This window comes from Gymnodraco acuticeps, unplaced genomic scaffold, assembly GCF_902827175.1.
Source record: "Gymnodraco acuticeps unplaced genomic scaffold, fGymAcu1.1, whole genome shotgun sequence".
Lineage (NCBI taxonomy): Eukaryota > Metazoa > Chordata > Actinopteri > Perciformes > Bathydraconidae > Gymnodraco > Gymnodraco acuticeps.
The window spans coordinates 550691-566803 of record NW_022991920.1 but is presented as its reverse complement, the minus strand read 5'-3'; the positions used below and the strand labels follow the sequence as shown (position 1 = coordinate 566803).

At 40.4% G+C, this 16113-nt stretch overlaps 1 protein-coding gene across 1 annotated transcript in view; it reads left to right on the top strand.

Moving 5' to 3' along the window:
* Nucleotides 1-254: 254 nt before the first annotated feature.
* LOC117535645 (exostosin-1) overlaps nucleotides 255-16113 on the top strand; it is a 291078-nt gene continuing 275219 nt past the window's right edge. Inside the window, 2 exon segments of the mRNA XM_034200183.1 lie at nucleotides 255-602; nucleotides 1327-2078. Of these exon segments, the coding sequence (XP_034056074.1) occupies nucleotides 324-602; nucleotides 1327-2078 (1031 nt within the window). The 5' untranslated portion in view covers nucleotides 255-323.

The following is a 16113-nucleotide window of genomic DNA, read 5'->3' as shown; positions in this document are numbered from 1 at the left end:
GTCTAGCCTTCTCTTGAAAAAGTTGTCAACAAGTTTTACTTTGTTTAGTAACTGCATTTCTTGGAGACTTTATTAGTAACTTGTAGGGTAATTCATTTCTATTTATTTGTCTCTTTTAGTGATTCCAAATCCCAACATGCCGAGCTGTGGAAAGAGAGCCTGTCTGTGGGTCGAGCGGACCTGTGTCTACCTCCCTGCTCCTCCTCTCCTCATCATTACCTAGTTCCTCGTCCTCCTCTTTATCCCCCCCTTACTCTTCCTCCTCCTCTCTTCCTGTCTCTATCCCTCCACCTCCTCCTCTTCCTCCCCCCCCCACAGCACACATGCAGGCCAAGAAGCGGTACCTGCTTGTGTCTGTGGGGGCCGGTCTTCTCTTCCTCGTCTACCTGTGGGGTCTGGAAATCGGGGAGTTCCAGCAGCAGCCGTACCAATATCACCAGTTTCCCCAGTACCCCCAGTACCACCAGCCGGATTACCAGTACTACCACCAGAGCCAGGAGGTGTACCAGCCCCTGCCCCAGAGGAGCCCCTCCAGACCCCCAAGGCACTGGCCTGAGTCCACCCAGCTGCTGGAGCCGTACCTGGAGGGAGGAGAGCAGGAGGTACACATGGCTATCGGACTGGGATATATATTGATATATTGACACATTTTGAAATTGTCTAAGATTTTGATATCCTAAATCCATAAGTGTTGTCTTTTCCTGGTTGTAGTGCTGCATTATGGTCCAGTGAGTCCTATCGTGCACATATTTGTGAATGCATAAATAGTCAACCTAATATGACAATCTTCTGGATTTGATACTGGTCATGTAAACGGATATTCTGAATTAGACCTTATTCACAAAATGGCGATATCCGATTAAGACGTGTGGGAAATGCAGATATTATTCCATTTGTAACTCATGGCCTCTTGACTGTTAACGGTCAGCTCTGTGTCTTGTATTGAGCCAGTTTGATCTTGTTTATTACCATAAAAAGAATAACTGGGAGGCCACAGATTTGCCAAACGTCAAAGGGGGTGCATGTAAAATTCTCCAATAAGGTACAGCGCGTTTAAGTTATGTGAAGGGCAAATATCAGGGGGGCGCTTCATGACTATTCAGAGTCAGATGTGAAGAGTAATATTACTGGAAAATACATTTGTATTAACCATGTAAAGGTTTTAAATGTAACCGTCTATCTTTTTAAAATGAAGGCAAAACTGGAATATGATAACAGAGTTTATGGCATTTTAAAGGAGAGCTTTATTTTCTTCTCATTTGTTCGCTGAGAATTGATCATGCAGTGTTGATGGATTGATGAAATAGACAAACTGTGTGTCTGCAGGAGGACAGCCCTCAGGTCCAACACCAGCACACGTCGCCTCGTGAACGCCGAGCGATCCGAGACAACATCTACAGGAACAAGCGCTGCCGCATGGAAACCTGCTTCGACTTCGCTCGCTGCCAGACGGGCTTCAGGGTTTACATCTACCCTCCACAGAGAGGGGACGAGATCTCCGAGACCTACCAGAAGATCCTGTCGTCCATCGAGGAGTCTCGCTTCCACACCACGGACCCCTCGAGGGCCTGTCTCTTCATCCTGGCCGTGGACACGTTGGACAGGGACCAGCTCTCGGCTCAGTTTGTCCAGAACGTCAGGCTCCGAATCCAGAGCCTGCCCACGTGGAACGATGGCAGGAACCACCTCATATTCAACCTGTACTCTGGCACCTGGCCGGACTACACAGAGGACCTGGGCTTCGAGGTGGGCCAGGCCATGTTGGCCAAGGCCAGCGCAGATGTGGTCAACTTCAGACCCAACTTTGATATCTCCATCCCTCTATTCTCCAAGGAGCACCCGCTAAAAGGAGGGGGCATGGGTTATCTGACGCTCAACGATGCGCCGCCTTCCAGGAAGTACCTGCTGGTTTTCAAAGGGAAGCGATACCTGACTGGCATCGGTTCTGAGACGAGGAACGCTCTGTATCACATCCACAACGGGGAAGATATCATTCTGCTGACCACATGCAAACATGGCAAGGACTGGGAGAAACACAAGGACTCTCGCTGCAACAAAGATAATGAAGAATACTCAAAGTAAGTCACGCTTTTTGATCTCTTTCCCTTGTTTTCGCTGGGTTTGCTTTTATTGTCTTTGGAAACGACAGCAGTGCTTTGAAGTTCAATACATTAAGAGGATTTATTTGTGTCTCAAAATAGCCATTTCTACTCTCCTGCTAGTTTTGGAAGTTCTTACTCCTTAACTCCAGAAGATCTTTTGGTTGTTGACATTGTCAGTGCATTTGGTCGCTGCAGACAATCTGCTTGTTATCAGATATTATCGCTGTGACAGTTATCTCATTATCACCTCCGTTTTGCTGTCGGTTATTTCAAATGCAGTGTTTGTCGCACATCATTACAGCTCCTCGTGTCTAGGGATAGGCATGTTAATGTCTTAATCATTACAAATCTTTGTTTGTTGGCTGAAAACTCTCCCGCTGGAATGTGTTGTGGACGAGCCGCCTCTTCTCAATTTGAATGAAACCGGTCGGATGCTTTCACGTTCATATTTCACAATTGTCTAGGGAGTTGAGCTTCACTGTGTGTGTGTGTGTGTGTGTGTGTGTGTGTGTGTGTGTGTGTGTGTGTGTGTGTGTGTGTGTGGCCTTGAAGTGAAGGAAATGTTTGTCAGCTCAGCAGTTGGTCTCTAGAGCAAAGAGATCTGTGCCGAGAAGAGGATTTCACCTTTTGTCATTTTTAGCGAGAGCTGACAGCTCAAAGACAAAACACCATGGCGTGGGGAGTAAATGGGAACAACATTCTCAACTTCTCCTGCTTTTTCCTGGAAATCTTAGCCCAAGAGTGATCTGATGCATCTTTACGTTTCGAAGTTGCAGAAACCCTGAGGAGACCCAGTGTGAATCCTGCTAACTGAACTTTAGCAGGGAGCATCTGCAATGTGACGACATGTCGTTGTTTTGGCTTAGGATTTTACACAGTCTGTGCATGTATGTACATTGTTGTGTATTTTATAATTTCTGGACATCTCCAGAAAAAAGACTGGAGTCAGGAGAGTATGATTTCAGGAGCTTACTTGCATGAGGCATCCAATACAACCTCTTTATGTTAGCACATCATTCACTTATTGAATCGTCGACATTATGTCTCTTACTTTGTTTATTTAGGTTATTCAATCGTTCTCTTTTGCTCTCTTCAGCTGGGTCGTTCAGTTCTGGTGTCTCTATGTTTTTGCAGTTCTTGGAAAGCCAGCAGTTAAAGTACACAATGGTGTGAAGTGAAGTTTTCACGAGAGGACACCTCTGGGAGAACCTGATGTTTACTTAACACAACAAGATAAGATACAAGACACACATTCATATACGGGTTGTTTGAGAATGAACAGTGAAGTCAAAGTATCATTGGATAGATTCCAAGGGTTGGAGACGTCTGGCAATCCAAGGTTTTCCTAAGAAATTGTTTAATGTTACTGTTTTTTTCCAATTGTAAGTGAAATATGAGAACAGATGATCAATATCTAACTCCCTTTAACTTGATGCAGACTGTATTGTGAGTGATTCAGTCCCTTTTACTTTCTCCTTATATAAAGTAAATAATTAAAAACATGCACATTTAATGTTTTTTTGATTAAATAAAAATGGCTAAAATATCATTGAGAAACCCGGCAGTCACTTTCTGCCCATAATTAACAACAAAGTTTGAGGAGATATCACATTCAAGTTTTTACCAAATATATTTTGGTCCTCTTTTTTTTAGCTGCTGTTCCTGTGATTTGGATTCAAACACCCTTTTTAAATTAAAGTCAGCAGTGTTTTATTCCCAATGTGTAAAGCATCTGTCCTCTTTGTGACTGCAGTGTATTTCTGAAAGGATTGTAGTCACTGGTGCATCTGTTTATTTTATTTCCTCCACAAGCCAGTATATTTTATCTGTAGCAGCTCACATGCGTCACAAGTCTCCAATATGCGATTTACTGATATAACAATAAAAGCAGGAAGTAGGGATACATACCGGTATCCGGTATTACCGAAATACCGGTTACTGGTGGCTACGGTATACCGTACCGAAATCAGATCCGGTTTCGATACTTTTATAAAAAAAATTTAAAAAAAATTTAAAATTAATTTTAAAAGTGAGTCCGTGGCCCGTGATGGCGGGTGTTATAAATTAGATTGCATAATCGTTTTTCTTCATATTTTATGTATTTTTCATTGTTTGTTCAATACTAGAAAGGTAAAAGTCCCATAAAAAGGACTGTGATGGGATTGGTTTTCTCTCACCAGTGAAGGTAAATGTTGATTTTAAAGATGAGATTTGTTGTGATCTCATGACCATTATTCTATTATGTATTTGTTCTCTAGTCGAATCTCAGGTTTAACATTAATTATAACGGTGCTATAACGGTCTGTTTGCATTGACAAGATGTGCTATTCACGCGGCACACCTGATGGCGGGTGTTATAAAAGATATTCCATAATCGGTTTTCTTCATATTTTGTATGTATCTTTCATTGTTTGTTCAGAACTAAAAGGTCCAAGAAGTCCCACAATTGAATTTAATATTCATTTGACATGTCAACTATATCGTAAAGCGCTTCATGGGAGTAATTGTGGGATGATACATTTTCAAAGTATCACGATATGTATCGGTTGAGTATCGGTATCGTTCAGTGGTATCGGTATCGGTATCGTAAAAAAGTTAACGATATGCATCCCTAGCAGGAAGGCAAGGCAAGTTTATTTATATAGCACCTTTCAACACAAGGCAATTCAAGGTGCTTTACAAAAATGAAAGACATTCAGAAAAAGGCATTTAAAAACAGTCATTAAAAAGCAAATAAACATTAAAAGAAAAAAAGACATGAATAAAAAGTTACAGTGCAGTTTAAGATATGAATAGTTCACACAGAAGTTCCACTTTACTGATGCCTTTCTTTAAGGTTTCTCCGAACATGAGCTGTGTACGCTTGTATGGCACATACGTCTCGAGCAGCATACACAGAGAAAAGCAGCCAGGACAAAGTCCCCAGACACTGATTCCTTGGGGTTACTAGCCCCAAATGTTCATTAACCAAAAACAAAACACAACCGCTCGGTTTCAATTAAAAGCAGCGGCAAAAAGAAAAGTCTTCAGCCTGGATTTAAAAGTAGTCAGAGTTGCAGCGGACCTGCAGGTTTCTGGGAGTTTGTTCCAGATATTTGGAGCATAATAACTGAACGCTGCTTTACCATGTTTAGTTCTGACTCTGGGGACAGAAAGCTGACCAGTCCCTGAAGACCTGAGAGATCTGGATGGTTCATAATTTAGCAGGAGGTCAGAAATGTATTTTGGGCCTAAACCATTCAGTGCTTTATAAACCAGCAGCAGTATTTTGAAATCTATTCTTTGACACACAGGAAGCTGCATTTATGATCCTGTGTTCTTCAGAAACATCAGCTTGCCTCTCAAATCACTTTACTCTAGGGCATTTTATTTCTTATTTTCAATGTATCTGTTGGTGTTGTGTAGCAAGAGGGTTGTTGCTGTTGATGTCTGCCTGATTATATAACTGCAAATTGTAGGTATATAAACAGGATGTTGAAGTACATAAAAGTGTTCTCTGTTTGAATGAATGTGGCTGGTAACCCCGGTGGCTTTATGAGCTCTTAGAAGCAGCTTTTATGGTGAGGAAATATAAATGGACTTGGTTTCAGTAGAATATAAAAGTATTAATGTAAAAGGTGCTTGAAAAGGACGAATTATCTCAGACAAAACACAAAGAGTGATAATCAATAGAGCACATGAATGAGTGCTGAGAGCCTCCTTCACTGAACAAACACTACATTAGTCTTTCTCTGTCCGGCATGATATCCAATAACAAAAGCAAAAAGCTTATTACGATGGTGGCATTGAGTTTTTTCCTCAGCAGAGATTTATTTGTTCTCCTTCCTTGTTCTCTTGTTATCATTTGTCGTCGAGTGACGTATTTCTATTACATTACATTACACTTGTTAGACGCTTTTATCCAAAGCGACTTACATACTCAATACTGTGGGCAATCCCCACAGGAGCAATTTGGGGTAAAGTGTCTTGCCCAGGAACACAACAACATGCTGACTGCAGTGGGGTTTGAACCTATGACCCCCTGATCTGATCACCAACGCTCAACCCACTGCACCACACGCCTCTATGAACCTGAAACACTTTTTATATTAATGATTTTTGGAGCTGATTGAAAGCAGTAATTGATTTGGTGTCCGTCGATTATTTAGTTGTAATTAAAAAAAAAAAGGAAGTCAGATTAGAAAAGTACAATTTGAGCAAACAACAATAGACAGAAGAGCTGCAACAATAGGTCAACCAATCAATAAGTCAATTGACAGAAAAAGAAGCGACTGCTTATCAATTAAACAGCCATTTGAAAGAAAAGGCACATTTCAGCCTCTCAAATGAGATTTCCTCCGTTCCTTTGTATTGCATCATATTTAAGTGAATACACAGTATGTTGTAGATCGACAAAGCACGACACAAAGACTTTGGATGATTCATTTTGCAAAAAAATCGACAGATTAATCGATAATAAAAAATGATCTTATATATATATTTTTTTTTATTGCTGAAACTTACTTGCACCATTATCTCTTTTTTATTCACAGGCATTATTGTATTCCACTTTATGTATTTTAATTTTTAAGTTAATCTAGTTTAGCTATAGCATAGTTGTTTCCGAAGAAAATCTCATGTGCATTAAACAATAAAGCTTTTAAAACCTTTCTGAATCCTAATAATAATAATAATAATTCCTTACATTTATTATAGCGCTTTTCCAGACGCTCAAAGCGCTTTACAAATACACATTACACACATGTAACGGTCGTGCTGTGGACGATACAGGAGCAAATTCAGGTAAAGTGTCTTGCCCAAGGACACAACGGCTTTACAGACTCAGCGGCGGGTTTCGAACTGATGTCCCCCAACGCTGATGATCAACGCACAGCCCACTGCGCCACTCCGCCCATCTTCACACCTCGAAGTGATCAAGGCGCTTTACAAGTACACATTACACACATATCACACATCTAACGGTCATGTACTGTGGACAATACCCACAGGAGCAAATTTGTGTGAAGTGTCTTGCCTAAGGACACAACGGCCAGACGCAGTGGTGGCGGGTTTCGAACTGAGTTCCCCAACGCCACCCTTGATCTGATGATCAACGCACAGCCCACTGCGCCACTCCATCCCCAAATAGTAATACTAATAATAAACAACCTACTTATAACTTTAGGGCGTTGCCATAAATCATAAATATGAAATAAATGCTAAAACCTTTATAGTGAAAACCGTGTGGGATTTCAGGGAAGATGATTGGGCCACATGTGAAAGTGACTTTTTTGAGAGACAAGTCAGAAAAAAAGTTCGGACATTTCTCAAAATACTTTTTTTTCTAAGACGTAAACATTTTTTTCTCAAAGCTCTCGAAAAATGTTTCCTCCTATGCAGAATTTAAATGATTTCCTTCCTCTTAGATTATTCCACCTCTGTATAAGTAGTTTATGTTGTTCTTGATTGTACTATATTCCTTAAATTAAACTATTATTTTGTTCTACTTGCTCATTAAACACATCACTGAGAGACACGAGCATCACCTGTCGTCTCAGCTTCACACTCTTGAATGCTGAGGTTGTGTCGGAGAAAGTCTTCCTGTCTGTTTGAAGCTGTCTGCTCTGGTGTTTTACACTCAGCAGTACATCAATACAGAAGGGCGGGGGGGGGGGTCCTTCACAGCAAGCCTCCCTGATGGGAACACAAACCGACGAGGATCTCCAAGCCTCGGGCGGTCGATAATTGCTCTCCAATTGAATTAAGCTGTGTATGAAGGCGATGGATAGAGATCTCACCTCCCACTGAGCGGATTGAACTCAGGCTGTTTTTACTGTACGTAGATAGCAGCCGGCTTCATCAACAAAGAAGTGTCTCTCCAAAGACTGTCGGATACCGAGGGCTCAATTTACAGAGCGGCTTAATTCAGATCGCTGTCATGGTTTCATGATGGTCAAACAAGAAGAGAGTAGAAGATGATCAGATGTGATGAGAGGTGTCTGTCCATAAACAACTTCTTCTCTTCCTCTCTGCTCATCGACCGCCCGCTTCTTTCTCTGCAGGGTCTTGACGCTAATTTAGCTTTTTCTCTCCTTTCATGCTAATTATAATCCTTGAGAAAGTGTTGAAACAGACGCCGTTTCACTCCCGTAGGGTTTTAAGCATTGACATGTGGCTAAGTTTTCCATAAAGTCATGAATGCCTTTTTAAAATGTTACAGGGAAATTTGGTACATTTTTATCAAAGCAATTAAATACAGCTTACTGTACATTTTATCGGTTGATATGTTGGACAGTGTTGAAGAGGACTGTACTTCATTATACTAAATCTCAGACTGAATCTCGAGCATGTTTTCACTTTACTACATTTGTTTGACAGCTTTTTCTACCTTTTAGATCACACATTTCACACCCTTGCTGTCAAGTTAAAGAAACAAATTAGAATTTTGAATGTCATTTCTTTTTTTGGTCTAAAAAAGATGAAGCTATTTTATTGGTCGACAAACATTTTCCCTATTTTTAGGTTAAAAAAATATTTTAAAAGAGATGTTATTTCGACTGTTATTTCGACTTTTAAGTGAAATGTAGGCCAGCAACACAGCTAAAAACATATGATGATCTTATGGAATATGAACTACTAATAGATTGAACTATATTGCTAGATATATTGAACTATATAAAAAGAGTAAATTAGACAATTAACACAACAATAAATATCTACAGCAGTGAAATACAGCATGCACATCAATGCAGTACGCTTATATTAATCCAACAACACCATACATTAAAGTACAAAAGCTGACGAGGTAATATTTTACTGCATAATAACTACTTTTCATACTTCAAATACTTTTACTGATAGAAGTATTTCCGTTGTTATTTTTTAACTTAGGTGAAGGATCTGAATACTTCTCCCTAGTTTATTGATATTTTTCCACTCTGTCGTCATTTCACAAATGTGTCTCCGTCACTAATTGTCTCATAATAAGCAAAGACATTGAATGCATTAGTTATAATGCGCTGCTTCTAATTGGATGCGTCTCAGACTGCATGAGGATCCTCAGATGGAAACACAGCTGCTGTTACATCTGGGAGGGTTCGGCAGCTGCACAATTCAATATGTATGAAGGGAGAGAAGAGGCTGACAGTATTCATTAAAATGTCAGCTGTGGTCATGTGGGTGGCCATGCTGTGTGTGTGTGTAGTCCAAAGTGTGTGTGAATGTGTGTGTTATTAGTTATTTTGCTTCCCGGCCTTGTTGTTAGATGCTCTATCATCAAAAGTAGACGTTCTCTTTACATGTTTGCTTATCTCCCTCACTGCCAATCCTCTTCTCTTCATCTCTTTCATTCTTCTTCTCCTCTCCTCCTTTATTCCCTTATCTCTCCTCGCCCTCCCTCCCTCTTCCTTTCTTTCCCCCGTTGTCCAACAAGCGAAACTGAACCGTGGCAAAGCTTTTCCTGCTGTTTCAGAGCATCTTTGATTCAAGTCATGATGGAGAGCACTGTGAGGAATAATAAAAGCCTCTGCCAGTTTTAGAGAGAAGAAGAAAGAGAAATTCAGGACGTTTAAACACTTTGATGTGTGGCCAAACAATATATTAAAGGAAGGTGTATTAAGGGGTTTCTGATTGGGATATCTGTGTAGTGAATATATCAAGTACTGCATTATCTCCTATTTACACAATATGTTTATTGATTTCTTTCTTTTTCAGATACATTTTTTGTTTCTTACCTGAATCCAGTACAATGTGTTACTTTGACCTATGTGATTTAAAGGGGCCCTACTATCTCAGTTTCAGGTGTATATCAGTATGTAGTGTCTCTACTTTAAAGAGTCCTCTCCTGCTGATGTTCAGGTGTATATCAGTATGTAGTGTCTCTACTTTAAAGAGTCCTCTCCTGCTGATGTTCAGGTGTATATCAGTATGTAGTGTCTCTACTTTAAAGAGTCCTCTCCTGCTGATGTTCAGGTGTATATCAGTATGTAGTGTCTCTACTTTAAGGAGTCCTCTCCTGCTGATGTTCAGGTGTATATCAGTATCTACTGTAGTGTCTCTACTTTAAAGAGTCCTCTCCTGCTGATGTTCAGGTGTATATCAGTATGTATTGTCTCTACTTTAAAGAGTCCTCTCCTGCTGATGTTCAGGTGTATATCAGTGTGTAGTGTCTCTACTTTAAAGAGTCCTCTCCTGCTGATGTTCAGGTGTATATCAGTATGTAGTGTATCTACTTTAAAGAGTCCTCTCCTGCTGATGTTCAGGTGTATATCAGTATGTAGTGTCTCTACTTTAAAGAGTCCTCTCCTGCTGATGTTCAGATGTATATCAGTGTGTAGTGTCTCTACTTTGAAGAGTCCTCCTGCTGATGTTCAGGTGTATATCAGTATGTAGTGTCTCTACTTTAAAGAGTCCTTTCCTGCTGATGTTCAGGTGTATATCAGTGTGTAGTGTCTCTACTTTAAAGAGTCCTCTCCTGCTGATGTTCAGGTGTATATCAGTATGTAGTGTATCTACTTTAAAGAGTCCTCTCCTGCTGATGTTCAGGTGTATATCAGTGTGTAGTGTCTCTACTTTAAAGAGTCCTCTCCTGCTGATGTTCAGGTGTATATCAGTATCTAGTGTCTCTACTTTAAAGAGTCCTCTCCTGCTGATGTTCAGGTGTATATCAGTATGTAGTGTCTCTACTTTAAAGAGTCCTCTCCTGCTGATGTTCAGGTGTATATCAGTATGTAGTGTCTCTACTTTAAAGAGTCCTCTCCTGCTGATGTTCAGGTGTATATCATTATGTAGTGTCTCTACTTTAAAGAGTCCTCTCCTGCTGATGTTCAGGTGTATATCAGTATGTAGTGTCTCTACTTTAAAGAGTCCTCTCCTGCTGATGTTCAGGTGTATATCAGTATGTCGTTTCTCTACTTTAAAGAGTCCTCTCCTGCTGATGTTCAGGTGTATATCAGTATGTAGTGTCTCTACTTTAAAGAGTCCTCTCCTGCTGATGTTCAAGTGTATATCAGTATGTAGTGTCTCTACTTTAAAGAGTCCTCTCCTGCTGATGTTCAGGTGTATATCAGTATGTAGTGTCTCTACTTTAAAGAGTCCTCTCCTGCTGATGTTCAGGTGTATATCAGTATGTAGTGTCTCTACTTTAAAGAGTCCTCTCCTGCTGATGTTCAGGTGTATATCAGTATGTAGGGTCTCTACTTTAAAGAGTCCTCTCCTGCTGATGTTCAGGTGTATATCAGTATGTAGTGTCTCTACTTTAAAGAGTCCTCTCCTGCTGATGTTCAGGTGTATATCAGTATGTAGTGTCTCTACTTTAAAGAGTCCTCTCCTGCTGATGATCAGGTGTATATCAGTATGTACAGTAGTGTCTCTACTTTAAAGAGTCCTCTCCTGCTGATGTTCAGGTGTATATCAGTGTGTAGTGTCTCTACTTTAAAGAGTCCTCTCCTGCTGATGTTCAGGTGTATATCAGTATGTAGTGTCTCTACCTTAAAGAGTCCTCTCCTGCTGATGATCAGGTGTATATCAGTATGTACAGTAGTGTCTCTACTTTAAAGAGTCCTCTCCTGCTGATGTTCAGGTGTATATCAGTGTGTAGTGTCTCTACTTTAAAGAGTCCTCTCCTGCTGATGTTCAGGTGTATATCAGTATGTACAGTAGTGTCTCTACTTTAAAGAGTCCTCTCCTGCTGATGATCAGGTGTATATCAGTATGTACAGTAGTGTCTCTACTTTAAAGAGTCCTCTCCTGCTGATGTTCAGGTGTATATCAGTATGTAGTGTCTCTACTTTAAAGAGTCCTCTCCTGCTGATGTTCAGGTGTATATCAGTATGTAGTGTCTCTACTTTAAAGAGTCCTCTCCTGCTGATGTTCAGGTGTATATCAGTATGTAGGGTCTCTACTTTAAAGAGTCCTCTCCTGCTGATGTTCAGGTGTATATCAGTATGTAGTGTCTCTACTTTAAAGAGTCCTCTCCTGCTGATGTTCAGGTGTATATCAGTATGTAGTGTCTCTACTTTAAAGAGTCCTCTCCTGCTGATGTTCAGGTGTATATCAGTATGTAGTGTCTCTACTTTAAAGAGTCCTCTCCTGCTGATGTTCAGGTGTATATCAGTATGTAGTGTCTCTACTTTAAAGAGTCCTCTCCTGCTGATGTTCAGATGTATATCAGTATGTAGTGTCTCTACTTTAAAGAGTCCTCTCCTGCTGATGTTCAGATGTATATCAGTATGTAGTGTCTCTACTTTAAAGAGTCATCTCCTGCTGATGTTCAGGTGTATATCAGTATGTAGTGTCTCTACTTTAAAGAGTCCTCTCCTGCTGATGTTCAGGTGTATATCAGTATGTAGTGTCTCTACTTTAAAGAGTCCTCTCCTGCTGATGTTCAGGTGCATATCAGTATGTAGTGTCTCTACTTTAAAGAGTCCTCTCCTGCTGATGTTCAGGTGTATATCAGTATGTAGTGTCTCTACTTTAAAGAGTTCTCTCCTGCTGATGTTCAGGTGTATATCAGTATGTAGTGTCTCTACTTTAAAAAGTCCTCTCCTGCTGATGTTCAGGTGTATATCAGTATGTAGTGTCTCTACTTTAAAGAGTCCTCTCCTGCTGATGTTCAGATGTATATCAGTATGTAGTGTCTCTACTTTAAAGAGTCCTCTCCTGCTGATGTTCAGGTGTATATCAGTATGTAGTGTCTCTACTTTAAAGAGTCCTCTCCTGCTGATGTTCAGGTGTATATCAGTATGTAGTGTCTCTACTTTAAAGAGTCCTCTCCTGCTGATGTTCAGGTGTATATCAGTATGTAGTGTCTCTACTTTAAAGAGTCCTCTCCTGCTGATGTTCAGGTGTATATCAGTATGTAGTGTCTCTACTTTAAAGAGTCCTCTCCTGCTGATGTTCAGGTGTATATCAGTATGTAGTGTCTCTACTTTAAAGAGTCCTCTTCTGCTGATGTTCAGGTGTATATCAGTATGTAGTGTCTCTACTTTAAAGAGTCCTCTCCTGCTGATGTTCAGGTGTATATCAGTATGTAGTGTCTCTACTTTAAAGAGTCCTCTCCTGATGATATTCAGGTGTATATCAGTATGTAGTGTCTCTACTTTAAAGAGTCCTCTCCTGCTGATGTTCAGGTGTATATCAGTATGTAGTGTCTCTACTTTAAAGAGTCCTCTCCTGCTGATGTTCAGGTGTATATCAGTATGTAGTGTCTCTACTTTAAAGAGTCCTCTCCTGCTGATGTTCAGGTGTATATCAGTATGTAGTGTCTCTACATGTCTCCATGCTTTAATGTTCAAAAAGCTCTTTTCTCATACTGCCTGTGCTGCAGCACCTCTTTTCACCCTCTGTCTGAAACCAGAGCCCAGTCTGCTCTGATTGGTTAGCTGGCCAGCTCAGTTGTGATTGTCCCACCCCTTAACCTTTTACCTACAATGTGCTGGAGGGCTAGCCAATCGAAGTGCCAATGTTACATAGTGATGTCACTATGATACTGAAGTAAATAAAGGAGTCCAATGGAAGCTTTTCAGGCAGGTAATAACAGTATAACATGGGGGTAACGTGGGTATTATAATGCGTGCCATACAGGTGTAACAATGGTGGTGTAATACAGATGCATTAATGTGTACTATGGGAATAATAACAGTGTAATATGGGTTGAAATAACTGTGTAATTAAGGTGAAATATTGGCGTAAAATAGCTGTTACTTGGTTGTAATATTGGTCTAAAAACAGTGTAATATTGGTGTAAAATAAGGGTGTAATACGGATGTCATAGGGGCGTATTGATGCTTTGATATGTCCCGCCCCTTAGCCTGTCATGTACAATGTGTTGGAATAGAAGCACGAGTGTGACATAGTGATGCCACTGTGTTTCGGAAGTAAACAAAGGAGTCTAATGGAGGCGTTTACAGACCATTTACATGCACTACAACTTATATAACACACTACAGAAAGGGACATCTCCAAAAAGCATAATAGGGCCTCTTTAAAGCAATTTCAGCCCAGAGTTATTTTAGTGAAACACTTTGGGTTTTGTATGCAGGTTTATCTGACATTTGAAGTCTGATTTCCAACAGCACTGGGTTACAGAATTTAGTTGTAGAACCTTTTTTTGGCCACAGCTTAATGCAGGGATGGTCATATGAAGGTCATCAGGATTTATAAATGACAGTCGTGATATACTGTGTATAAAGATGAAGGTAGTTGTATTGTGTGTGTTTGGCCAGCTGATTGCTTACAGGATCTTTAAGAGTTTATTTGGGCCCATTGAGCTTCCTGCTGATCTGCCAGCGGATGAACTCATCAATACATCGAAGGTTTCTGCCAAGGCTGGTTGGAGGGTAAAAGGAAGCTCTATTGATCGTGTTTGACTTGGACCATGCCGGCCAATCAGCAGATGAATAGAGGTTAACGGTTAATGGTTCTGTGAAAGCCAAACATAGATTGGCATTTAGCGTGATAAGACCTTGGCATTTATTCCCGCTGAACCTCTGTCAGTCTTAACGGGAAACATAAGTTAATGTATCAAAGGGAAGGCAGTCGCTGTGAAAATCACAAACCGGGATCTTAAACATTTGTCGGATTGATTCAATAGACTTTTCAGCTCCAAACTGCAGAGTAAAAATGGAAGTGTTAATTCAATAAATCCAAAACAGCAGTTTGTGAAACTCATACGCCATTTCAACTTCTCACTTTCAAGCACTAGCTTTCACTTTCTGGGGGAGGAAATCAGATGGCAAAATGTCCTCAACTCAAGATGCACGTTCTCACAAGTTTTACCTTGTCATGCCAACTGTGTCTTCTAGGAATTAAATGTAGGTATTTTTGTAACAGCAAGTACTATTTGAAGGAAAGGTAACGCTCCCTGAATAATGTTTTTTAATTTTTTTAAATCAAACATGTTCAGGTTTTCGTTTTTAATGAGTTTATCAGCCTCCTTGCAAAAATCGTTAATAGAGAACCAATGAAACCAATTCTCAGCAACATTATTATTTTTGTTTTCTCTCTGATATCCACACATTGGAAGTACAATATGACTTTTTGAATGAAAAGCGAAAGATTCTGCTCATTGTTTTATTACTGTGTTAAGTTGCAGCACGCAAAAGCTATCAGAAACCAGCAGTTCTCAACCTCTACCTGCTACATAACAGCAGACCGACAGGTTAGTACATATTTAGCAGCTAAAGAGCCCAATATCTTTTTTTTCAGGGGTTGGTAGGGACCAATAAATGAGCTAAAATAGAGCCAATATTTGACTTTGATTTGCGTTTTGAGTCTAGATGATTTCTAATGTTGCTCAATGGATGTGTGTGACACAGTTTTCTATAAATGTTTCCATATCAACTTAAAGATCACCCCACAATCCCCCATGACCACCAGGCAACCATTTGGTTTTTCCTTTAAATCGGGGAAAAGTTCAAAATACATTGTTAAAAGTTGGAAAACATAACCCTTTTGAATGCTTCCTTCAAATGGACTTCTCTCTGTAACTTTGCTTCTTCGTTTCAAAAATCTAATCTTGCATTTTGAATCATTTCCCCCTAAAAACCTAAAAAACAGTAATTGCCCATTCCTCACCAGACCTGTTTGACAGTCACACAGCGGAGGAACAATCTCTTTGTCTGGGAAAACATCAGAATGTGAAGCTAGGCTGTCTATCTATGGAAAGGATGTCATTTTCTGCAGCCGTATGAAGTGTCAGCAGCCTCCTCACTCATCCGCACATCTCATGCTGTCCTCGTGTACCCAGAAAACAAGTTTAAACTCAATTACTGCTTTTTCCTGCTCCTCCACTGCCGGCTCATTTCCACCTCTCTGCCTACCACACTCTAATTTCTCTGTCGCACTCTGCCTTTCTTTCTTCCTTTCTATCCATTTGTTAGCGGAGAGCTGACGATCAGTTGAGTTGAAGTAAAGGTGTGCGGGTCGTTCAGGGATGTTTGCCATCCATCCGTCGCTTTGAGAGACACAGAGGAAGGAATTAGAGAGGCGGGAAAGTCGAGGGAACACTGTGTGGCAGGATGGATTGCAGAGT